The 23,988-nt window shown below is 32.8% G+C and overlaps 7 protein-coding genes and 1 long non-coding RNA gene across 18 annotated transcripts; 5 read left to right on the top strand and 3 right to left on the bottom strand.

Annotated features, from left to right (window-relative positions):
- Positions 1-13: 13 nt before the first annotated feature.
- Positions 14-2,471, bottom strand: ATSLY1 (Sec1/munc18-like (SM) proteins superfamily). Its single transcript, NM_127354.5, has 2 exons — positions 2,255-2,471; positions 14-2,085 (listed from the first exon to the last, which is right to left on the bottom strand). The coding sequence occupies exons 1-2, from the start codon at positions 2,283-2,285 to the stop codon at positions 233-235; spliced, it is 1,884 nt and encodes a 627-aa protein (NP_179389.1). The 5' UTR covers positions 2,286-2,471; the 3' UTR covers positions 14-232.
- Positions 2,472-2,515: 44 nt separating this feature from the next.
- AT2G17975 (zinc finger (Ran-binding) family protein) lies at positions 2,516-4,563 on the top strand (the record flags this gene model as incomplete). Of its 2 annotated transcripts, none has more annotated exons than NM_127353.3 (7): positions 2,516-2,832; positions 3,263-3,531; positions 3,617-3,647; positions 3,755-3,828; positions 3,923-4,050; positions 4,159-4,239; positions 4,342-4,563. In NM_127353.3, exons 1-7 carry the CDS (start codon positions 2,667-2,669, stop codon positions 4,397-4,399), a joined length of 807 nt encoding a protein of 268 aa, NP_179388.1. In that variant the 5' UTR covers positions 2,516-2,666. The 2 variants fall into 2 exon arrangements, with proteins under 2 accessions (NP_179388.1, NP_001323512.1); NM_001335574.1 differs by having other exon boundaries at positions 2,606-2,832; positions 3,298-3,531; positions 4,342-4,399.
- AT2G17972 (uncharacterized protein) lies at positions 4,307-5,052 on the bottom strand. The gene has a single exon (NM_127352.3). The coding sequence runs from the start codon at positions 5,011-5,013 to the stop codon at positions 4,537-4,539; it is 477 nt and encodes a 158-aa protein (NP_565430.1). The 5' UTR covers positions 5,014-5,052; the 3' UTR covers positions 4,307-4,536.
- Positions 4,537-5,041, top strand: AT2G07015. Its single transcript, NR_140184.1, has one exon. It is a non-coding gene; the product is annotated as an other RNA (long non-coding RNA).
- Positions 5,053-5,249: 197 nt separating the features above from the next.
- On the top strand, positions 5,250-7,819 carry AT2G17970 (2-oxoglutarate (2OG) and Fe(II)-dependent oxygenase superfamily protein). Of its 10 annotated transcripts, NM_001335573.1 has the most exons (7): positions 5,252-5,511; positions 5,652-5,705; positions 5,779-6,372; positions 6,460-6,545; positions 6,638-6,948; positions 7,054-7,125; positions 7,212-7,742. In NM_001335573.1, exons 3-7 carry the CDS (start codon positions 5,850-5,852, stop codon positions 7,519-7,521), a joined length of 1,302 nt encoding a protein of 433 aa, NP_001324034.1. In that variant the 5' UTR covers positions 5,252-5,511; positions 5,652-5,705; positions 5,779-5,849; the 3' UTR covers positions 7,522-7,742. The 10 variants fall into 10 exon arrangements, with proteins under 10 accessions (NP_001189546.1, NP_001324034.1, NP_001324033.1 ...); NM_001202617.2 differs by having other exon boundaries at positions 5,250-5,705; positions 7,212-7,819; NM_001335568.1 differs by having other exon boundaries at positions 7,054-7,819.
- Positions 7,820-13,507: 5,688 nt separating this feature from the next.
- On the top strand, positions 13,508-14,257 carry AT2G17960 (uncharacterized protein; the record flags this gene model as incomplete). Its single annotated transcript, NM_127350.1, has 2 exons — positions 13,508-13,798; positions 14,183-14,257. 2 exons carry the CDS (start codon positions 13,508-13,510, stop codon positions 14,255-14,257), a joined length of 366 nt encoding a protein of 121 aa, NP_179386.1.
- Positions 14,258-15,825: 1,568 nt separating this feature from the next.
- Positions 15,826-17,766, top strand: WUS (Homeodomain-like superfamily protein). The gene is made up of 3 exons (NM_127349.4): positions 15,826-16,461; positions 17,064-17,152; positions 17,244-17,766. The coding sequence occupies exons 1-3, from the start codon at positions 15,966-15,968 to the stop codon at positions 17,535-17,537; spliced, it is 879 nt and encodes a 292-aa protein (NP_565429.1). The 5' UTR covers positions 15,826-15,965; the 3' UTR covers positions 17,538-17,766.
- A 4,911-nt stretch (positions 17,767-22,677) lies between these two features.
- On the bottom strand, positions 22,678-23,812 carry AT2G17940 (WEB family protein (DUF827)). Its single transcript, NM_127348.2, has 2 exons — positions 23,622-23,812; positions 22,678-23,310 (listed from the first exon to the last, which is right to left on the bottom strand). The coding sequence occupies exons 1-2, from the start codon at positions 23,757-23,759 to the stop codon at positions 22,822-22,824; spliced, it is 627 nt and encodes a 208-aa protein (NP_565428.1). The 5' UTR covers positions 23,760-23,812; the 3' UTR covers positions 22,678-22,821.
- Positions 23,813-23,988: the final 176 nt, after the last annotated feature.

Here is a 23,988-nt window from a genome sequence, read left to right as displayed (position 1 = left end):
AATGACAACCTAGCTAATTGTCATTTACTTTTTCAAAGATTATGACAAAAACCATTTAACAATCTTAACTAATGGAGTTATAAACACACCTTAAAATGTTCTGTAGAAAATGTTATAACGAGACTGTAAACTGTTTGTTAAATAATTCACCACTGGGGATTTATATTTTATAGATTAATAAAAAAAAACTCTCAAAAGCCAAAAGAAAAAAGAAAGTAACAGTGAGTAACACTCAGTGACCACCAGACAATGACGTTGAAGCGACCGGACCTCCTAATCCCATCTTCTTTCCCAAAAGTCCAAGCTGCTCCACCAACTCACCTCCGTTAAGAATCTCAGTGGCTCCATAAATAACGTTTTTAACGGTTAACTGTCTCTGAGTCAACTCCTGCAAACTTCCATACTCAACATAGTTACCTCCACCGATCATGAACACTATAGCTTCTCTGAACGGTCCTTTTACATGGCTACCACCGGAGCTAGACGACTTTGGAGCTCTTGGGTCCAGGAAGCGGTAAGAATCGATCTCCGGGTTTGGTTTTCCTTCTGTTAAAGCTTCGACTGTTCGAGTCACTGCCAATTGTTGATCACTAGATAACAGATTCTTGACTCCTGCAGTCACTGCGCTTATAGACTGTCCGTAAAGCTTCTCGGCCCAGTCTACAATGTTGCTTCTGCTAGCTGAATTCGCTGATGTAGCTGCAAAAGATGCGTTTAACGATTTGATTTTCTTTACATACTGAAACGCACTTGTATCAGCCTCAGCTTCATTCAATGCTGCCTCCACTGCTTCAACTTCCGATTGGTTTATGGTTTCTGTGGAGATCAGGTACATGATTGCAAACCGGAGCTTGTCCATCTTTGTCCCTTTGCCTTTCAGAGCAGCCATAAGTTCAGTTCTGTCGATTCCGCCCCTCATCATCATGTCGCTTTCTTTCTTAGTGAAAGCGTCAATAGATCTCTCCTTGATCTGTCCTAAGAGCGCTGTTGCGATATTGGTGTGTTTGTCAATCACTTTCTTTCGCTCAGTTAACTCCGGGAGCGATTTCACAGTGTTCATGAGATGCTCGGTGTGGATGTTTCCAATCAGATCTGTCCCATCAAACTCAGCGCCGCTCCCACCTCCGGTTTTCTTGTTAACCTCTTCAACGTCTCTCTTGTACTTGTTCAACTGTGTTTCGATCTCCACAGCGACATCTGGAAACTCCAGAGTACTGTTTGCTGACCAGAATGGGTCCGAACTGTCCAGCTCAAACGATTTCGGTGGTCCTTTCTCTCCCTGCACTTTCAATTGGTTGAGCTTTAACCCGAGAACATCGTGAACGAGAGGCCGGTATCTGAAATCATGCTGAATCCCAACCGAGAGCTCAAAGTTCCTATCAAATATGCACAAGAGGGGACGCTGAAACGAGCTCATGAAACCGCCACCTTCAGTAAACAGATTGTTCTTGGACAAAAGATGATCCCTCAGTTTCTGATCCAACAAAGACGCCACCATCTCTGCAGGTCCACCACTAGGGCATCGGATAACAGGAACCACACCAAGCGTTACCAACACACAAAACAAACCACTAGCGACCCTTTCGATAATCTCATTAATCTCTTTCTCCCCTGCTGATGGGTCATTCATTTGAACATAGGTAGATTGCTGAGCCAGCGAGAACAAGTTATCTTCCAAAGTCACAAACTCCAGATACTGATCATGCACTTTCGAGACTTTCTCAACAGAACCAGATTTAAGAGTCCCAGAAGCTAGCTCTTCAAGAAACTTACGAGGGATCGAAGACGAGAAATTCAGATGAAAGGTATCGTAGAGAGATCTAGAAGCATCGGCTATGATCCTCTGGAGGTTGGATTCAGTTGGTTGAACAAAGTAGACAGCGGGAACATCATGAACAGGTTGTCGATCTTTGTCTATGAGAAAGAAGAGTGTAACTCCATGCTTACGCAGATCCTTGACATGGGTCAATGGAGATAGAATGTTCTGACAAAACCTATCGTAAATCAAGATCTTGTAAACTTCTTCGTTCGCAGTTCCACTTGGATTCAAAGGTTGGTTCAGATTCAACATCCGGATTACACATTCTGAAACCGAGAGAGAGAGAGATCAAAGATCCAATATCAATATTAACTCATAAGAAACCAGAATTCTCTAAATTTCCAGATTCCTAAAAACAAATTAATAGATCGAACACAATCTATGAAGCAATAGAAGAATCATCGCAGAAACTTGAGATTATAAAGAGATAATTACCAGTCTGTTTCTGACGGAGATTGAGAGCCATGGAAGCTTGAGATTCGGTTGGATTAGAGAGAAACCTTGTCAATTCAAAGCTATTCCTTTCTGTATCTCCCTTTGCAAAACGCAGATCCAACGATGAAAAGCAGTAGAAACAAAGAGATCTAAATCCAAAATCGATCTAGAGAAATTTCAAACCCAAAAATCACTGATGAAGATGTATGTCAGTAAGTAACGATTGCCACCTGCGAAGAGAAGGACGAAAGAGATTTTCTCTGAAGAAATTAATGGGCCTAATGGGCCTAGTCACTTCACAACAAATGTGGCCCAGCTTTAGCTTTCTTCAACTTTCTCTTTCTTTCTCCTCTCTGAACGAAAAAGAGTGAGTCGTCGTCGCCGGAGACTGGAGTTTTTCCGGGAAGAAGAAATGGGAGACGGAAGAGAAGGAGACTGGGAATGTTTAGGATGCAGAAACAGGAATTATGCGTTTAGATCATTCTGTAACAGATGCAAGCAGCCTCGTCTTATCATGGATAATAATACTTCTCCAAACTCTAAGTGGCTTCCTCGTATCGGCGATTGGATCTGCACTGGTTCGTTCTTTCTTCTCCTATCTCAATTCAATTCTTTTATAGCTTCCCAGATTGTGCTAATGAACTAGAAGCAAAACTAGGATTGATCAGAATCGTAAGTTCTGAGTTCAAATCCTTAAAACTTTCAAATGCCCTTTTCCATTTGCGGATTCATTAGATTGAATTGTGAATGAAAACTAGGATTGATCTAATTCGTAAGTTCTGAGTTCAAATCCTTCAACTTTCAAATGCCCTTTTACATTTGATGTTTCATTAGATTGGAATTGTGAATTAGGGGATTTACTTATAACTAGGTTGAGCTGTTTTGTGTATTCTGTGTTATGTGGTATATGGAATTTGCTGGTGGGTGTGTTGTGGTGTGCGTGCGTGTGTATCTTCTTCGTTCTACGTTTTGCGTTTGGGTGTGTGGTGTGGTGTGGTGTGGCAATAGGTTGTACTAACAACAATTATGCATCACGAGAAAAGTGCAAGAAATGTGGGCAATCTAAGGAAGTAGCAGCATTGTCAGCACTTGCTATCCCTGGAGCTTCTCTTCAAACTCATCTCCATTACTTCACCCGTGGACCTGAGTCACATGATCAACCTGGTTCTTTACTCGCATTCTCTAACGCTACAAATCAAGCTTCGGTTCATAAAGAATGGAGGAGTGGTGACTGGATTTGCAGATGTGGTTTTCACAATTATTCCTCTCGTATACAGGTGAGGAAATGGGTTCACAATGCAAAACCGACTTGCAGATTCCGGCTTGTTGTTTTACTCATTTCTGTTTTGTATGTCTCTGCAGTGCAAAAAGTGCAATGAAATAGCTCCACTAGGTAAGGTTTTTGTCTAAGACCGATGCGCGTGCAATCTTATATAACCCGAAGGTGTCTGATAATCCTTTCACGAGTTTTAATATGGGAAAGTTTATTTTGGGTTGCAGCCCTTGGTACAAAGAGATTAGCATCAGAAGCTTTGGCTCATGAATGGGATAGCAAAAGACTGAATCAAGGATATGTAAGGATTAGTTAGAGCGCATAAATTGATTAGTACATTCATCAATTTTACTTGCTGCTTAACCAACCTCTGTTTCTTCTGGCTCGTTGTGCAGACAAGCATGCAAACACAGTCAGCGATATATGCATCTTTTCCTGGTATGAGCCTAGGAAGGGTCTCAAATTGGCAACTTCCTCTCCCGTTTCTACAACAACACTCAACACCTGCTTTACTTGGAATGGGGTACTGTATTGATCTCTGGTCTCCATTGTTTTCTTGTTTTCTAAACGCTAGAACAATGGCGTGATCTTTTGCAACCTTCCCAATTCTTTGTGTTGTCTGATTTCTTAGAGTGAAACAATGGCGTGATGGCGACTGGATGTGTACAAATTGCAAGAATCACAATTATGCATCACGAGCAGAGTGCAATAGGTGAGTTTTAATCTAGTTTTTTCAGTTAATAATTCTGATTCTTTGCATTGAGTTAAGGTAAACAAAAAGCCGAAGAAAAAAATATTTTCTTTTCCATGTCAGGTGCAAGACTACACGAGATATCCTTGATCAGGACATAACTCCAACAGAACAATCTTGAAAATTCATGAAGAGTGTTGTTCTCTTGTGTATCTTAATCTAGTGAGACATGGCTACACATTACTCGAAACTAACTTGAATATATAAGCCTCAAAATGTTTTGGAACAGAGAATGCAGACACAGCTACAAAGCATTTCTTAACCCTTTAAGATGTTCTTAGGATCAAGAGGCGGTGTATCGAGTTGATAAAGATTAAACGCCGGTCCAACAAACCGGAAAAAAATCCAACCTCCAATGACAATGTATATCGACGCGTAAGCCAATTTGTTTAGCCAAAACAACAAACCTTTCTCTCCAACATAAAGCTCCAATGCCTTCTCATTCAATGTCATCTCTTCCCATGGCTTTTGAACAGTCTCTTTTTTCTTCCCGCTTTGTCCTCCTCCTTCTCCTGAACCCTCTTCCCTCATTTTCCTTCTGGATCCTCTTTTGAATCTTATCTCCACTCCATCCAACGGCTGAGTAATCTTCTCTTCATCACCGCCACTGTTTACGCAGTTTATCGATAGAGTTCTTCTGTTGCTACGATGCAACTGGAACTTGGTTTTTGTATAAGATTGTTGCTTCAGATTGATAATCGTTGAATTGGGAGCTAAAAAGTGGAGACTTTTCATTTTTGTTGTTGTTTTTAAGATTTTGAAGCTATGATGAATGAAGGAAGAAACGATTTTGCAAAAAGATAAGCTTCTTCATCTTCCACCGTTAAAATCCTCTGACCCAATTATGTCTCGACAGGTGGCGTTTCGAAATTAATGGGCTTTTAAGAATTTTAAACGGCCCAAGAGCTTTAATTGGCTGCTTAAATACCGATATTACCCTTGTTTGGTTAATACTAGAATTTACAAGTGTACCGTCACAGAATCCACACTGACAAAAGAGTACTAGATTTCAAATCGTGGACTAGGAAATTTGAATTTTCTGTAACAAGAGTACTAGATTTGGATTGTATCGAGCGTATCTCATGGAAAACGATCCATTTCTCCGGCAGTACCAGCCGTCGGAGCTTAAGATCGCTTCGGAGTTTCTGACGAATTGGCTTCCTTTTTTATCTAAAGATCTATGCAAGGATTGTAATCACCTTCTCTCCAATCGAATCCGTTCTCTTGACCCAGGTAACGATTCTCAACTTTTTCTTAGAGGCGAGAGACTTTCTGGTTTCTATGGATATTGAAATTCTGTATAGAAAGCGGAGATTTTCTTCATTATTGTACTTGATTCTGCTTTTTTGATTGATGTTCTGCTAAATGATAAGGTTACAAAATTAGGGTTTGGTAATTGGAACAAATAGGAGGCGAGAGAGTAGCAAGTACGTTTCTAAATTTGTGAATTAAGTTATGATGTGGAGTTGCTTATGAGAAATCATGTTTCCATATGTGTAGCACATTGTAGTAACAACACTGACAAAGTTGATGGAGAGTGTAAAACTGGTTCTTGTTCAGTGGTGGAAAATATGGGATCAGAAAGAGCTAGTAACAATGTGGATGATAATTATGATGAGAAGTCGGAAAATGGCGAAGACTGTGATAATCATTCGTTAGGTAGTTGGAAGGGAAGTGAAATTGTATTTGGTTCCTTTCCTGAAGATTTTAGTAGTGTATTGCAATCTAGACCAGCTGTTGTTGAAACAGCAAGCCCTCGTATGCGTTGGGCTGATATGGCACAAGAGGATGAGTTCGATGAGGAGGAGGAGGAGGAGGAAGAGGAGAGGGATTCGAGTAGGAAAGGTTTTGATGCGAGTTCGATGAAGACTCCAGAGAAGCCTAAGTTGTCTAGAGATCAGAGAGAGAATCTCAGGCTGATTAATGTGAAGAGAAAGAAAGACTTTATTTGCTTGGAGAGAGTTAAGGGAAAGATTGTTAACGTGCTTGATGGACTTGAGTTGCACACTGGTGTTTTTAGCGCAGTGGAGCAGAAACGGATTGTTGATCAAGTGTATCAACTTCAAGAGAAGGGACGAAGAGGAGAACTTAAAAGTAACTTCTTGTTTTGATCTGAAAATGCTCTTATCTTAACTTGTGACCTATTTTTAATCTGAATCTTGTCTTGTTCTCTCTCTGTAGAGCGTACATTTACTGCTCCACATAAGTGGATGAGAGGAAAAGGACGTGAGACTATACAATTTGGCTGTTGCTACAACTACGCTCCAGTAAGTAACGTTCTCTGTCATACTTTCATTAATCTGTTTCATTCTTAAAAAAGGAGTTAAGAGTTTTGCCTTCTTGTATTTTGGGTTGATAGGACAGAGCTGGAAACCCACCGGGTATCCTTCAACGTGAAGAAGTGGATCCACTACCTCATCTTTTCAAAGTAATCATTAGAAAGTTGATTAAATGGCATGTACTGCCTCCAACTTGTGTGCCCGATAGCTGCATTGTGAACATCTATGATGAAGGTGACTGCATACCTCCTCACATCGACAACCACGACTTTCTCCGTCCCTTCTGTACCATCTCTTTCCTCAGTGAATGCGATATCCTCTTTGGCTCAAACCTGAAAGTTGAGGGTCCTGGTGACTTCTCGGGTTCATACTCAATACCGCTTCCTGTGGGGTAAGCAAGTTCGTAAGAATTCCCAGTTTCAAAACTTTCGGCCATTCCTTGTCGAATAGTATGAAATCAAAGACTGTTTTTTTTGGATATTTTCATATTTATCAGATCAGTTCTGGTGTTAAATGGAAATGGAGCTGATGTAGCTAAGCACTGTGTACCTGCAGTTCCTACAAAAAGGTTATAAATATTGTTGCATCAATTTTCTTCTATAAACAAACATTTTTTCTCTTATGAGTATGTTTCTTCCCGGTTCTATTCAACAGGATATCAATTACATTTAGGAAAATGGATGAGTCGAAACGCCCGGTTTGGTTCACCCCAGAGCCTGATTTGCAAGGGATTGAGCCATTGCCATTGGACCTGAACCGGTCTGGTTCTACTTCAAGGTTCTCAAGATTAAACAACCATAACGGTACTAACCAAAGAGGACATGGACGTAGAGGAGGAGGCAATGGTTATGACTCAAGAGGTTACTATAATCCTGAGAGAAGCAGTGAACACAATGACTCTGGAGACTGGCCATCAAGCCAGAGAAGAGGAATGCCACGTCCTAGTAGAAGAAACTACGGTTAAATTCTTCAACTTCTGAAACTGAAATTTATAAGTTCTTTATTTAATTAACCAATTTTCCATATAAATAATTAATTTGTGCAACATATATACATAAGTCTTGAATTTTTTTTCAAACAATTATTTATGTCCGGGGTATTTTTATATCCGTTTTTGAATTTTTGACCGTATTTGTAATTATGTATATCTTACACAGTTCGATTTGTCATTTGTGTGTTTAGTGTGAATTGTTCTGTGGTTTGTTTCGCTTTACTTTTTTGTCAAATTTTCCAACTGATGTGACTAAAGAATTTCGATCTACGAGAGCATATATATATAGTAATCGATAATTGATTTGACCAAGTAACCAATTCTTCATTTATATGTTTTTGTGACTATAGTGTAAGTGTACAATTATCTTTTTCAATTTTTTTGACTGATCACAACTTATCGTATAATCAAACCTTTCGAACATGAGTGACTTATATGAATGAGGCCTTTGCTAATCTGATTTTGAAGGTGTAACTTATAAAAACAGCTCAAGAATTCTTATTTAAATAATTTACAATTTTACCGGATGTAAGACAAATTAAGGGAAAAAAATAAGAACCAAAGAAAACGAAATAATGAAAGAACACGTGGGTTTAGGGATCTAATAAGAATCTCTTTCTTAAAATCAATAGAAAGAGAGAAGAAAAAGGGTTTGGGCTCTATTGAGTATGACACTTTTATATCAATGAAAAGCGACGATGTGTTGTATATGAGATATGGAATGATCTTCTCATCTCAAATCCCTATTCGTTTTTTAACATCATCATTCTCTTTTCCACCATTCTTTCTACTTTCTAACAATGTATCCTACCTTTTTTCTTCTTCTTGGTACATACTCTATTACTTTTACTTTCTTTTTTTTTGTATTTCAAAAACCATGCATCTTCTAAACAATGTTATCGGTTGAGTTAAGTTTCCGAAATTACATTACCGCCACTATTATATTTTTCTAACTTTGGTATACAATATAGATGATTAATCATTTTATGCAAGGTTTAGTGATCAATCATTTTGTTAAAAACATTATCTAAAAATTAGAATTGTCAAATCATGTTTTGTTATGCAATGTGATCATGAATTTCGTGGATTTTCAAGTTTTAATTTTCTTGCTTGGATATATAGTATAGATATAGAGAACTCTCAAAATAATTATGACTCTTAAACTCATCTTATGACACTGCGATTAAGATTTAAGACACAGTCAGCATGCTTTTGAACTTATTAGGGAACCCCTACTACATAGTACATGATTTTCCTTGTCTGATTTTGAAACTTGTCTCAAGTTTTATAGATACAAAAACAAAGAATGAAAAAGTTCAAGAAGCCAAGATTAATTATTATATGTTGGGTTGATAGGGGAGTGAGAGAAGAGAGCGATGAAAAAATGATTACCCGTAAGAAAAGGAAAGCAAAAAAAAGCAGCTTTGATGTGTTGTTGTTGATTTGGATAAAAGAGATGTGTGTGTGTGTGTATGTGCATACAAAACACCTTTTCATATTAGCCCATCAACATGTATTGATCTGTCTTCTGTTGAATTGATCTTGACCATTTATCATTCCAAATAACGACCCCTGATTTTTTGTTAAAGTTGTGTTATATATTTATTTTTTATAGAAGAACTTTGTAACATTTTCTGAACGTTTTGGTCCTTCGGAAAAACACTCACCTAAAACCCTATTTCTTACAAATATGTTTTCGAATAGTATTGATCTTTTAAAAATAACGAATTGACACAGTCTTTAAACAAACATTCTTTCCCCACGGCCAAGGGACAAACTAGTTTTTAATAAAAGAAAACATGTACATTTTTCTCTTAATTGATTTAGTAGAATCCTCCAAATCAAATTAAGTATTAATGCTTATAAAAAGAGATTAATCATTAATGAAGTGAAAACAAATCTCTCTCCTCGTTTTTTCATCTTTATCTCAGTCGAAGCAATGATAACTCTTCTCTAACTTTCTAGGAAACTAACACTTTGCTTTTTCTTTCACTCTTCTTATCCTATTCATTCTTAGAAAAAATGTACATGCACGAGCACGACGTAATATAATAATCATATTAATCACCCTTTTCTAAAATATGTAAAATCAAAATTCTGTGTTTCAAGTTTCGAGTTATTCATTTTCCCAAATTTTTAATTACTTTATCCAAAAAACAATTGTATTAAATCTTCGTTTAATTGGTATAAATCATTAGTTTTGTGTACATATTGGTTGCAAAATCACTAGTGGTAGTGGATATATATTTCTTATAGCAAAATTATAAGAGTATGTGGTTTAAATTGGTAGTTCACATCATCACACTATTAAATGGTTGGAGTATCAATGGAATGGAAAAACGACATCACTATTAAATGGTTAAAAATATATGCAGAATTGATACGAAAGACAATTCTACGGTTGCAAATTACTAATATATAGGACAGATTTTGAGTCTTCAAGAGGTAGAGAACGTCATGTGCGTTGAATATTCTATGCAATTTTCTCACACCGTATAATCAATAAATCGACAGTGAGAGAGAGATAGAGAGAAGTAATAAATGTCACAACCACCAATGTAACTGGTGCAGTTGTAGGTGAAAGGTACATCTTCTATCCAAAATAAGAAGCTTACAACAAGAGACATTTCCCGTTTATATGATGTAATATTCCATCTTTTAAACCATATGTAACGGCTTTAAAGCATGTATATTTACACTCATATTTAAATATGCATGCATAAGCATGTCATGATTGTTTCATCCATCTTCACGTACGGTGTGTGTGTTTGAATGAAGATAGGTGATGATGATGAAGATGTGTGTGTTGATGATGATGATACTAATTCTCATGAATTCACTTCATTTATTGTTTGCATTGCATTTACGTTATCGAAGGGCGTGCTCTTTCTTCGACAATGAAATTCCTTCTGCACCACTCTTACTCTCTCGATCTCTCTCCTCTCTCTCACTATATATTAGTATTAAATTAAATCATGGTGTAACAAAATGAAATTAAGTCATGCATAGAAATAAAATAAAGTAAATTAAATAGTGAAAGAATTGTTGTTTTAATTTCAATAAACTCTAGAATAATTATCCAAGCAAAAGTTATTATTATAATAATACCAAAGTATTGATTTTAACAGAAAATTATATGGCAGATTTGATTTTAGGTTTATTCACCTAGCTAGGTTTCAAAAATCAAAAGGAGCTTTGTAACTAAAACAGTATGTTTGTTAGTTCAATAGGTAGTTGGCAAAAATAATGAGATATAGTTTATCATATTAAAAATATTTTAACATACACAGATTCTTCACACAAGAAAACATACAAAGACTAAAAGTAGAAATTTAGTTGAAATCCTCAATAAACAATTTTCACTTTCCTATGGTATTTAATGTAATTAATTATTATTTTTGTTAACTTTAAGAAACAGCCCAACCAGATTAGTAACAACTTTTGAGGTTAGAGCAAGAGGAATGTTTTATATAAGAGTCAGAACAAGAATTTATAACATGGGATTTGATCATTTGAACATGGAAATGTCTTGTCAATTTGCACGTATATATGTTTATTTTAATATAAAATCTGTTTTGTTAATTACGTTAGTAACATGTATATATGTACATAATATAGTATAAACTCTATAAATTAATACTCGATAAATTAATAAATTTTGTCGGTCCTAAATTGGGGCAATGTAAAAATTAATCAAAATCGATAAGATAATAAGATAATAATTTTTTTGAAATCCCTATGTAAAATTATAGTCCCAATAATATTATAAATTAATAATCATAAATCTTAAGTATATATCTTAAGACTAATTTTTATATGAAATTTTTGTTCAAGCTACAATTACAACTCTTTTTAAAATATAACTGGTATGATCTCTGTTGTACTCACATAACTATTTGCGCATTTGATCTATCGTAGTTGATTTTGTAAAATCTTTTATTTGAGAAAGCATGGCTAAGATTTATGTAAAGAGAAATTGGATTAAGCTTCATGTTTACGTTTACGTTCACGTTAATGTCGTAGATATACAGACATAATATCTTGCCGAAAAATAAATTAAAGAAGTAAATAAAAAAAACCTAACAGAATTATATATGCAAACAACAAAGCATATAGAAAAGTAAATTAAGAAACATTTTAAAAAGAATATAGTATTGTATTTTACATAAATATTTCTATAAATTAATATTCATTAACTTATACAATAAATTAATATTAATTTATAGGATAAATTAATATCACTATAAATTGATAAAATTTCATGGTCCCAACATTATTAATTTATAAAGTTTCTACTGTAGTTTTAATTCATGTGCATAGTAGTTTATAGTTTCTACTTCTTCTTAAAGAATTTCAATAAAATAGTTATATAAATCTCAGATATCATTAGTATTTATATCCTACTATATTATTTGGGAAGTACATTTTAAATCTAACCTTAATTTTTGTAATTAATTACATGACAATGCCATTAAAAAAAATTAATCAAAAGAAAATTTTTTAATAACGTCATTAAGGTTACCAAAATCATTTAACGACAATATTTATCTCTTAATTATAGGGCTTATTGGATCTAAAGACGGGTCATTAAAGATTTTCTAAACTGAAGCAAAATATACCGAATATTCAAATATCTATCTGTTACCAAATTATAAACAAATAAGTTCATATTTAATTTTTTATATACGAAATCAATTAAATCTTAATCACATAAAAATTAACACAAAAAAAAGTATTCAACAATTAAAAAATTATCAAATCTCTGTGTTATAGAAGTTTTTATACTATATTCGAATAAAGTGTAATATACCTTTTCAATTTGTATTCTTTAACTAATTTAAGCTAACTAATATATTTGCTAATCTTATACCTATCAAAACCGACTATCTTTTCTTATCTTTATAGTATTTTTGCAAGACTTTTAGGTGGATTTGGGTTAAAGTGCATTCGGGTCATATGGTACATTCCTTATTAAATAAATATGGTGCACTCCTATGTTATTAGCTAAAATGTTTAGATTATAATTTAGAGTCATATCATAAATAAAATTAATATTAATAAAATAAATGGCTTTTTGGCAAGACGGATCTGGAGGGACGGGTTTTTGAATCAACATTAATAAAAAAGTAAAATATAATTAATCCACCGTTTCAATACGGGTTAAATCTTTAATCTTTTTTTTTTTAAGACCACTAATATTAAACATATCAAATCATCCTAATTTAGAAAAGAGTATATAAAACTAAAAATGTTATGTGGTATGTATAATGTTACTATATATAAAATTAAAGTATAAAATATAAATGTATTAGAGAATGATAAAATTTTCAAAACTTATATATATAATAAATAATTCTTAAATTTTAAAAATTACTACTTTAAAAAAAATCAAGGGACGGGTAAAGAAATTACAGAACGGGTTTTATTTTGGAATTGGGTTATATGGTAGATGTATTTTAATCAATATTTAGAATATTTATAAAATTTTATTAATATGTTGTTTTGATAAGAGTTAAAAACTTCAGTTTTTTAACAATTGTCTAATGTATTCGTGGTATAGTGTTACTTAATAACAATTATAAACTGTAAAATATAAATATTTTATAAAAATAAAATTAGCAAGTTTTAATATATATTACCTTTAAAAAATAAATCGTCCCGCGTTATATCGCGGGTTAAAATCTAGTCGATTTATATTTACAAGATCTTAGGTTGAAAATAACATACAAACTACCTTCGTCTATAAATTAAATATAAATTGGCATAATATCTGGAAAATTTCTTACAATCAAGTCATGACGATTGACGAATATTGAAAGCTCAAACACTAATGTTGTACGTTGATGAACTAATTAAAAATTCAATAAATGCTCTAAACATATAAACAGTGTAACGTAAGGTGTAAATAGCGAATAACATATGACAGACTGAATATAAGGCTCGGATCGTAGAGGGGACCATGTTCCAAACCCAATTTTCCCCCATTAATTTCCGGGAAACCAAAATAATAAAAGCTAATTATAAACGTTTTCATGAAATTAGGGCAAAAGTACAAACTGAAACTAATGATGCCCTAAATGAAAATGAAATCTCTGCAATAAAGAAGAGTGGCTTTAGGGGCCACGTAGACATTAGTTACAAAAGCTCTGCGTCTTTTAGCCCTCTGCCTCTTCAACAGTACTTTACGACAATGAAAAAGATCGTGATGCGTAAATTAAGATCCCCTGTTTCTCACTGCATGCTCGTTACCGTACGTACTCATAGGAGTTTATAAATCAAAGGGCCTATAGAGAGTATTCTAAGTAGCAACCACTACGTAAAGTTTTACCAAAAAAAAAAACCAGTATGTAAATGTGACCATATGTTCATGTAGTTGCTTGTGTACATCTTTTTTTTTTTTTTTAACTTCAAACTTTATGCTTTATTATAGTGAAGAAGTATAATCCTCATGGAGTGTACATCTATATATACACTGCATACGCATGTAGAGTAACAAGACATTCTTTGTTTCTTGTCAAAAGACATTCACAATCCAACTAGAGATATGATTTTATCATTTGTTAGTTAGTTTATAGTTTGGTGACTTGGTGTAATCTCCTAGTTGGATAAAAATATTGGACCGTTGATTCGATAGAAATGCCAAACGACATTACAAATCGGATATATCGATTGGATGGAATCCAAAAGTTTATCCAATATAATCGACTAAAGTTAAAAAATGAGTAATCCACCAGTCTAACTAAATACTTTCTTTACCAACAAAAATTTGGGATACAACTGAGTTTATTTAGGTGATAAAAGATTATAAGACTTAACCTTTTAACAAAAAAAATTTTTTAAGACTTCAATCCTTAGATTGTTTTCCAAATATTAATAGTTACAATAGTTAGTTTGTAAAACCTATTTTTAATTTTCCGATACTCTTTGCACGTTGTGTTGAATCCGAGAAATCATGGGGGCTATATAAACAAAACTATACTATGAAATAGCCAAGCAACTTCAGTGATCGGATCTTTGGTTTTTTATTTTAAAAAAAATAAATATTTTATCAGCCGTATCTTCAGGGCCATTCCCCATAAAAACTATAATAGCTTCTATGAAATTTGTAGATTCCTAAAAAAATCTTTATATATCTTTTATATACAATATGTGGCTGTTACGTAGAACAATAAGACTATACAAAAGTTGGGTATTGTTCCTTTTCAATTACAAAAGTCATATTCACTAAAACAAAGCCCTTCAAACTTTTTAAAAAAAATGAATAAATCACGCATTTATACAAAAAGATCCATCCATGCTCCTATAAATTCGAGCATATAATTAACTAAAGAATACTCAACATGTTCATAAGTACACCTGTCTTCACACTCGTTTCACACATTGTAATTGACATAAATTTTAATATCTTTTAAAGCAAAGCATAAGTAAAATTATATAGAGTATTTCTTCAACACATTTCCGGACGATATCACCACGAAAAATATCCTATATCACCTATGTGTCATGACTCATGACCATAAGGAAGGAAAAATGTATTTTTATGATCAAACGGTTTTCACTTTTTTTATTATTCATTCTAGAAAAAAATTATAATCGTTTTCTTTCATTCCTACGATACAATAATTCATAACGATCTTTTAGAATTTTTGTTTTGTTTTCTGTGTGTATGGGTAAATATCTTTCATACGTAGACAGATACATAACAATTAAAGCTGGTGAAGTAATAATTGTGAAGAGACAGAGAAATTGAAAAAAGAGAGTTTGTTTTTCGTCTAAGTAAATACCGATGATGCCCTCACCTTTCTAATTCCCTCCTTTGTCCCTTTCCATTTTCATGTTTATTTCTAACTTCTCTGTCCCTTTCAATCCTTCTCCACCAGATATCCTCTGATTCGATCCCCCACAAATTTTTTCATAAAAATTATTATTATTCTCACTAAAACTCTCAAGAGTAGTTTCGATTTTTCCTCTGAATAAAAAAAAATCAAATAATATATTTGACAAGAGAATTTCCTTCCTAAACATAACATTTTATTTGAATGTTAATTCAATTGATTATTTTTCTTTCTTATATCCTTTTCTTTGGCAAAATTTATTTCTTATATCCAAGCACATTTTTCAATAGGGTTTTGTATGTATGAAATCATATCTACATGCATAAAAGAATAATATAGTGAATAACTGATTTTCTAGAATATTGTAAAACCTTCTTTTTGGGTCCCCATTTATATATATAACTCAATACCTTACTATCTCTCTATATATATATAATCTTCTCTCTCACACAAAACCTAAAATCTCTTTACTACCAGCAAGTTGTTTTCTTGCTAACTTCAAACTTCTCTTTCTCTTGTTCCTCTCTAAGTCTTGATCTTATTTACCGTTAACTTTGTGAACAAAAGTCGAATCAAACACACATGGAGCCGCCACAGCATCAGCATCATCATCATCAAGCCGACCAAGAAAGCGGCAACAACAACAACAACAAGTCCGGCTCTGGTGGTTACACGTGTCGCCAGACCAGCACGAGGTGGACACCGACGACGGAGCAAATCAAAATCCTCAAAGAACTTTACTACAACAATGCAATCCGGTCACCAACAGCCGATCAGATCCAGAAGATCACTGCAAGGCTGAGACAGTTCGGAAAGATTGAGGGCAAGAACGTCTTTTACTGGTTCCAGAACCATAAGGCTCGTGAGCGTCAGAAGAAGAGATTCAACGGAACAAACATGACCACACCATCTTCATCACCCAACTCGGTTATGATGGCGGCTAACGATCATTATCATCCTCTACTTCACCATCATCACGGTGTTCCCATGCAGAGACCTGCTAATTCCGTCAACGTTAAACTTAACCAAGACCATCATCTCTATCATCATAACAAGCCATATCCCAGCTTCAATAACGGTGACTAATCTCTCTTATACATGCTTTTTTATGAATTTATTCAGGTGGTTTTTTATAATTACTAAGAGAACCATTTACACCACTAGCTATTACATGAATTAGCACACACAAAAAAAAAAAAACTAACAAGATCTACATATATGACTTTGATAGATATATGTATATGTTAATTGTTAAAAAGATTTTAAAAAATGCTGTTGATTTATGAATTTATTCAGATGGTTTTGATTTAAAAATCTAAAATATATATTATAGGAACATGTTACACACCATCTATTATTACATGAATTAGTAAAAATAATTAAACCCAAGAAGATGTTATGTACATGTAATGACGTATATTTGAAGTTATGGATCTTGATTGGGGCAAACCAAATTTGCATCTAAAGAACGGTTTCTTTGTTGTGTAATGGAAACTAGACTCACGTGCATTTTATTTTCATTTGTGACTTGTAACACAATTAGGGATTTGGGTTAGTAGAAAAAAAATCACTAATTTTATGTCTCTTTCTTCATTCTTTTCCCCTGTATATAGTATGGTCTGGATTCTGGAATCACAACATATATGATCACTGATGATACGTATATTAATATGTTTGAAGGGAATTTAAATCATGCAAGCTCAGGTACTGAATGTGGTGTTGTTAATGCTTCTAATGGCTACATGAGTAGCCATGTCTATGGATCTATGGTACGTACCAAACTATAATTCATTAATTCAAATAATATTTATACTACATATATGAATAGAAATTTAATGAAACTGAAATTTTTGGGTGAAGGAACAAGACTGTTCTATGAATTACAACAACGTAGGTGGAGGATGGGCAAACATGGATCATCATTACTCATCTGCACCTTACAACTTCTTCGATAGAGCAAAGCCTCTGTTTGGTCTAGAAGGTCATCAAGAAGAAGAAGAATGTGGTGGCGATGCTTATCTGGAACATCGACGTACGCTTCCTCTCTTCCCTATGCACGGTGAAGATCACATCAACGGTGGTAGTGGTGCCATCTGGAAGTATGGCCAATCGGAAGTTCGCCCTTGCGCTTCTCTTGAGCTACGTCTGAACTAGCTCTTACGCCGGTGTCGCTCGGGATTAAAGCTCTTTCCTCTCTCTCTCTCTTTCGTACTCGTATGTTCACAACTATGCTTCGCTAGTGATTAATGATGCAGTTGTTATATTAGTAGTTAACTAGTTATCTCTCGTTATGTGTAATTTGTAATTACTAGCTAAGTATCGTCTAGGTTTTAATTGTAATTGACAACCGTTTTATCTCTATGATGAATAAGTTAAAATTTTAATTACTACTATGAAGAAATGACTATTTCAGTAAATTTTTAAAAAGGAATTCCTCACAGATCCGGAGGCATGAAAGAAATGCTAGAGATGTACTATATTTGATTACAATGTTATGATCTTAATTATCGATTACAACGTGATCTTGAACCGAAATCAACAATAGTTGTTTTACAACAGAACTTGTGAACAGTTGAATGTTTTTTGGTAGTTCAAAACTAAAACAAGCAAGTTGCTTTTCAGTGGAAGTTTTCTTCTTCTTCATGTTATGCAATCAGCTTGATCTATCGATAATCATGGAATTTTGATTACATCAATACGAACGGTCAAAATCAATCTCAATTATTTCTATGCGGTTTTTTCCTACCTAAATTTTGATTACATGCATTTATCAATCCGAACTCACACAATTTTCAAATAATAAATCTGAGTTATGTAACCGTTAGCCAATTTCAACATATATTCATTATAAATTAATATTAATCGTTAGCCAATTAAATAAAAGGAATGATTTAGATACAAAATAAGTGATAATTTTAACTTAACAATTCAAATCGACATTAACATGTATATGTTACACAGTTCAGTTTGTTATTTAAAAATTATGTAAGTCTAGGTTGATAAATACAGATGACCAAAATTTGAATTAAAAAAAGACCGCATCAAAATAGTTGGGGTTGATTTTGGTCGTTATCCCCAAAAAATGCAACCTCGAACCCTTTATTGATAAGATTAAACTATATGGGAGGGTAATAAGTTTATAGGGGTTTCTTCTAAGTTCATATTTCTATTTAAAACCTACAGCAAAGTAGGCCAAAATGGTACAATAGCAAACCATTACAATTCAAATCAAATTTTGTTATTGATAAGTTAGAATTTGTTGTTGTTTAAATACTTCATAAATACTTTTCGAAATAATACAATTTTAAATTGTTAAGAAAAAAGAAATAACATTTATCAATAAAATTAAGATTATAGTGAAAAACCTTGAACCCTAGTCATTCAACGATCTCGTTTACCCTTATTTTTTCCAAAATGTTTGTTATGTATACTAGGGATGAGTTAGGGAATGAATATCCTCGATTTTGGTGGTATTTGTGATATGCTCTTAGTTATCTGATATGTATTCGTTCCGTAACTCATCATATATCCGTTAAAATCAGAAGTATTTGCTTAATATATAACTAAAAATAACTATAAAAAATGAAAAACATATAAAAAAAACTCAAAAAATAAATTCAAAATAGCAAAATTTTATTAAAAATATTTCGTTAACTTTTAAAACTAGTAGTTAAATAAATAATTAATTTGATGAACAAAATTTATAAAAGTTAAATATATAAAGTAAATTATAATGGAATTAGCTATATACATATGTATATATATACGAGAGCAAAACGGAAATCAATTTTTTACTAGATGGGTTATATGATATTAATTTTTAATATTCAATTTGTTTCATAAAACTACAGATGTCAAAAGTTTTTGAATCGAATCTAAACGAATAACAGATCTAAATGGAACTAACAAAATATTTTGCCGAGTTGGTATGTTTAATTATATCTGAACTATTTAATGATGGTCATCGATATGACGATATGAAATGTTTTTATTTTCTCCATCTCGTTCAAAACGACAAAGTTAATGATGACCATCAATGGCTGATTGATCACTACAATTTTTTTATTTTTTATTTTTAACACTTATATCTAAAATTAGTTTGTAGTAACACTAATGTCCCTTTGTAATCTTTGGATACAATTAAGTACATATATGATTAGTTATAAGTTCTTCTTTAGTGCTATGAATTACGTCAAGGTGGCTCACGCGTTGTGAGAGTGCGTGTCATTCAGTATTTCCTTAAACAGAGAGATCTTTTACAAAGAGCTATCCTCGAGCCACGTGAACTAAAATGACACAAGGAAGAAAAATGTTTTTTTTGTTAGTTGATCTATGTCACATAGATCTTGTTCAATGACCGTAGCTTTTGATAGAATTTTTTTAAAAATATGTTACATACTCATAAATAAATTATATGGGTTATATTTGCTTATAAATCTTGTACATTATACTATACAATCTGTTTTATTGTGAATTGTGTATTAAGAATCATTTTAACAAAAAAAAATTAAAAAATAATATAATACTGTATGTTAAAAAAACATGAATGTGGCAGTTAGGGACATTTGTGCATCCATGTTTTAAAGAGTACATTTTTTGTAGTTTGAACCCTTTCTTCCTCGTAAACTACGCTCATAATTGTTACATTGAAAACTTTAATCATGGAGTATTAACTAGATATGTTTTTCTTTGGATTGCCTCGTTATATGTTGTTCCTTCTCTTGTTATCCAAGTTTCTCTATTATCCAAGTTTTGTCCAAACACGAATACCAACAAACTACATGTCTATATTTATATTTTGAAAAAATGAAAATTTAAGTGGTTTAGCAGATAAAACGAACTGATGTGTTTTCGGCCAAATCCATTTATAATTAAGATTTTCCATTTTACCATTATTAATTTACAGTAATGCGTAGATTAAAAATATTAAGTTGTTATGTATCAGTGATAGTCTTCTACTTGTAAGTAGAAAGTCTACTGATTAAGCTTATGTATGTTTCAGACCTTCGTACTAATGAAAAGAAACTTTGAGGGGAAAAAAAAGATTAAAAATATTAAAATATATTCACAGTGGATTAAATATGGAGCGCTCTTACGTATAAATATACTTGCTCTACTGTTATTTATTGTCTTCTCAAAAATAAGGTGTTTAGTCCGCTAACGGTTTATTTCGCTTTATCCACAATATTTTTCCAAAGCCTAAATAATACTATTCTTGATCACATATAAAATAAATATTCTAGAATTTTTCTTGTTCTATAATATTTACGTTTTTATATTCTTATATTTCAACAAAATTAAAATAAACATGATTTATTTAGGTTTTTGTGGTTTAGCGGATGGAACAAACTAATTTGCTTATGGACCAAATCTGTTATGTTTTTGAGACTAAATAATATTATATCCGTCCCTAAAAAGCTGATATTTTGGGGATTTTTCTTGTTCCACAAATATTAATTTTTCTATATATTTAACTATTTAATGTTAATAATTTGTAAATTTTAAAAATTATCATTGAAAATTGAATTTATGAATGGTTATTGGTTTATAATAATTTTGTGAAAATAATGTATTTATAACTAAATATTAATTGTTTGTAAAATTTGTGTGAAAATTCCTAAACATCAATTTTCTTAGGAACATAAGCTGTATACCTATTTTGCATGGAAACGAAAATGTTGAAGCAAAACGTTTTGAAAACGGAAAATAGTTTTTTTCTAACATTTTGAAAATGTATATTATATATATATATATATATATATATATATATATATATATATAACACCAAACATAAAACTATATTAAACAAAACTGTTTCAAACAATACATATCCAAAACGTAAATAATTTAACTAAAATCTATAAAAAAAAGATTAAATGTTTAAATTCAAAAATTTAGACTATGATTTTTATTTATTCATATATTGTTTTAACCGACGGAATATAATTAAGCATAACAATAAATTTTCTATTATTTAACATGATTTTTATAATGGGTAATTGAGTGAAAACAATATTGTTTTTTTTTCATGTATTAAGGTACCTTAACTCTGATCATTTGAACAGAATAATTCTTGATTTGGTAAACCAATACTGAGCTTTAGCTTTACCGTATTTTTTTGACAGAAAATCACAATTAGTAAACCTCTTTCCGCAATTTTGATTCTACTTTTTTCTTTGCAAATACTGATCTCGGATAGTCAGGATTCAACTGGTCAAGATACCAACTCAATGTTACTAATTCATTTTCTTTGACGTCTCTAATTGATTTCTTTCTTTCTATGATAAGCTTACGTGATCAGTCCCTCTTTATATAGACCATGAAACCAAACCCTTAAGAAGAATAAGGAGTCTACATCAAGGAGATCTCAAAATCGAATAGGCTTTTAAATTCTTCAAACATAACCAAATTACACATCTATATCTTGACCAAATTGCCCACCTTCATTTTGAACCCAGAGAGAGAGAGAGAGAGAGAATGAATCAAGTTACCAATTGTTTGAATAAAGTATTTGAACGTATATATGTTCCTATCATATGGTCTAGATCACTGACATATGTAGTGATGTGTCTTAACGAGTTACTTACTTGTGATGTATATATATTACAAGTGGATATACATATGAGTTTTTTTCTGCGGATCCGAGAAGATCTTTAGATGCTTTTTGAGGATTCAAAGTACGTTATTCCTATAAGAAGCAAAGATGTGAGGCTTGTGTAGCATCATGGTCTATGATTCCCTTTATGTGAAAATTTTCCTAAAAGACTTGTTTGGATCAGTTTGGTCCATTTGCCATTTTTTGTTGGCTGATTTTTTTTAATGTTCCTATATACAAATTTATATCCGTTTTGTGAATATTACGGTGAACTAGATGATAATCCAAAATTGTATGAATAGACTTTTTATTTTTTCTATAATTAAAACTGAATTATTGTGGTAGAGAGCGATATGAAATCGCTGTGCGGCTACTTTATATCATAAAATACTTTTTTTTTTGTTGAGAAACATGTTGCTTAATTAGTATATGGTCGGATTCACAACACTTTAATTTTGTAACAAATCTATTTATTTTGCTCTGAAATCATATATATCTCACGTTCTACTTTCTCCGAGTTTCAATTTTAGATGCAAACATAAACCTAACATCATAAAGACTGTACAACAACCCAAGAATTGAAGATTAGAGACGACACCTACATAAAAATCGCAAAAGTATGTTCAATGTGATAACAAGTAAAACTTTTATCTATAGAGATTATTGTAAAGAACCAAGCTTAGATCATTGCAAGATGCAAGACTCATTTTTAACGTAAGTATTATTCATCAAACTCTTAGAACGAGATTGATATATAGCATCATGCACATTAACTATATTATATAACGATCTAAAATCATAATAATCAATATGACCGCATTATTGGAGATATATAGATCAATCTCATCCACGGGTTGCTCTAAACCATCCCATGAACGGAGCAAAACCCTTCTTTAATTTTGTCTTCTTGACCGAACAATCTCTCTCAAAATCCTTCTCTTTCTTGTTTCTCTCCTCTTCGTCCCCGACACTTGACATCACACGTGTCAGCAAAGGCGAGCTCGCGAATGTCACTAGTCTCCTCTTTTCCAACTCCTCCGTCGTCACAACCTCTTCTTCAAAATCATTAGACGTCATCGTTTGATGCTGTTCCACGAACTTGAGTTCCTCAATCTCCGGATTGTCTAGGCGACTCGACCTCGTCCTGCTGAGCCGTTGTATCTCCTTCTTACCAAGTTCGAGTTCTTGTGTTAGAGTTTTGATTCTGTTGGAGAGGCTGGTGTTTAGTTGTAGTGTTCTTGTCAGTGTTTGTTTTGTCTGCTCAAGCTCGAGTGTTAGAGATGGTAGTCTTGATAGAGAACTCGGAGTTGAATTTGTTTCCTTTGTCCGTATCTGAAACCGTCAAAGACATGTGATGTAAAAAGTAAAAACTATACGAGCCGGAACGTATCAATTTATTCATATATACAATGCCCATTCAAAACTATAAATGTATGTGTACATATTTTTTTTTTTTCATTTGGTTGTGTTGTATATCTAGTCAATAGAAAATGGTTACAAATATATCTGACATATTAATTAGTTTATATATACAGTATATATTATGTATATATAAAATATTATTTCAAAATAGTAATCTTTGTGATGATATTGAAGTATTGAACATTGTTTATTTTCGTTGTGATAATATAGAACATTGTTACCTCTCTAAGCCTAGTTGCATAGATCTCTCCGGCTAAAACTTTCTCTCCGAACATGGCCACCGCTTCTTTCACCGACCCAAACGCTGCTTTTGTCTCTATCTCCGCTCGACCACTTCTCCAAACGTTTCCTCTCTCCATTACTATCTGCTTAATTAATTATGCGTATACCTTCCATCAATATTACATCACACAAGAATTAGTGTTACTTTTTGTGTCTTATACAGTAATTTGGAGGGTGTTAGATTCTTGGCGTTCACTACACTTGAATTTGGTTAATAAAAATTATAATGATGGCTTTTGCTCCTGTCTAATTAATATTCGTTAGCTAAATGTGACCATCTTGATAACAACACCTCTCCTAAAATAA

Source organism: Arabidopsis thaliana, chromosome 2, assembly GCF_000001735.4.
Source record: "Arabidopsis thaliana chromosome 2, partial sequence".
Classification (NCBI taxonomy): Eukaryota; Viridiplantae; Streptophyta; class Magnoliopsida; order Brassicales; family Brassicaceae; genus Arabidopsis; species Arabidopsis thaliana.
This window is presented reverse-complemented; position numbering and strand designations above follow the sequence as displayed.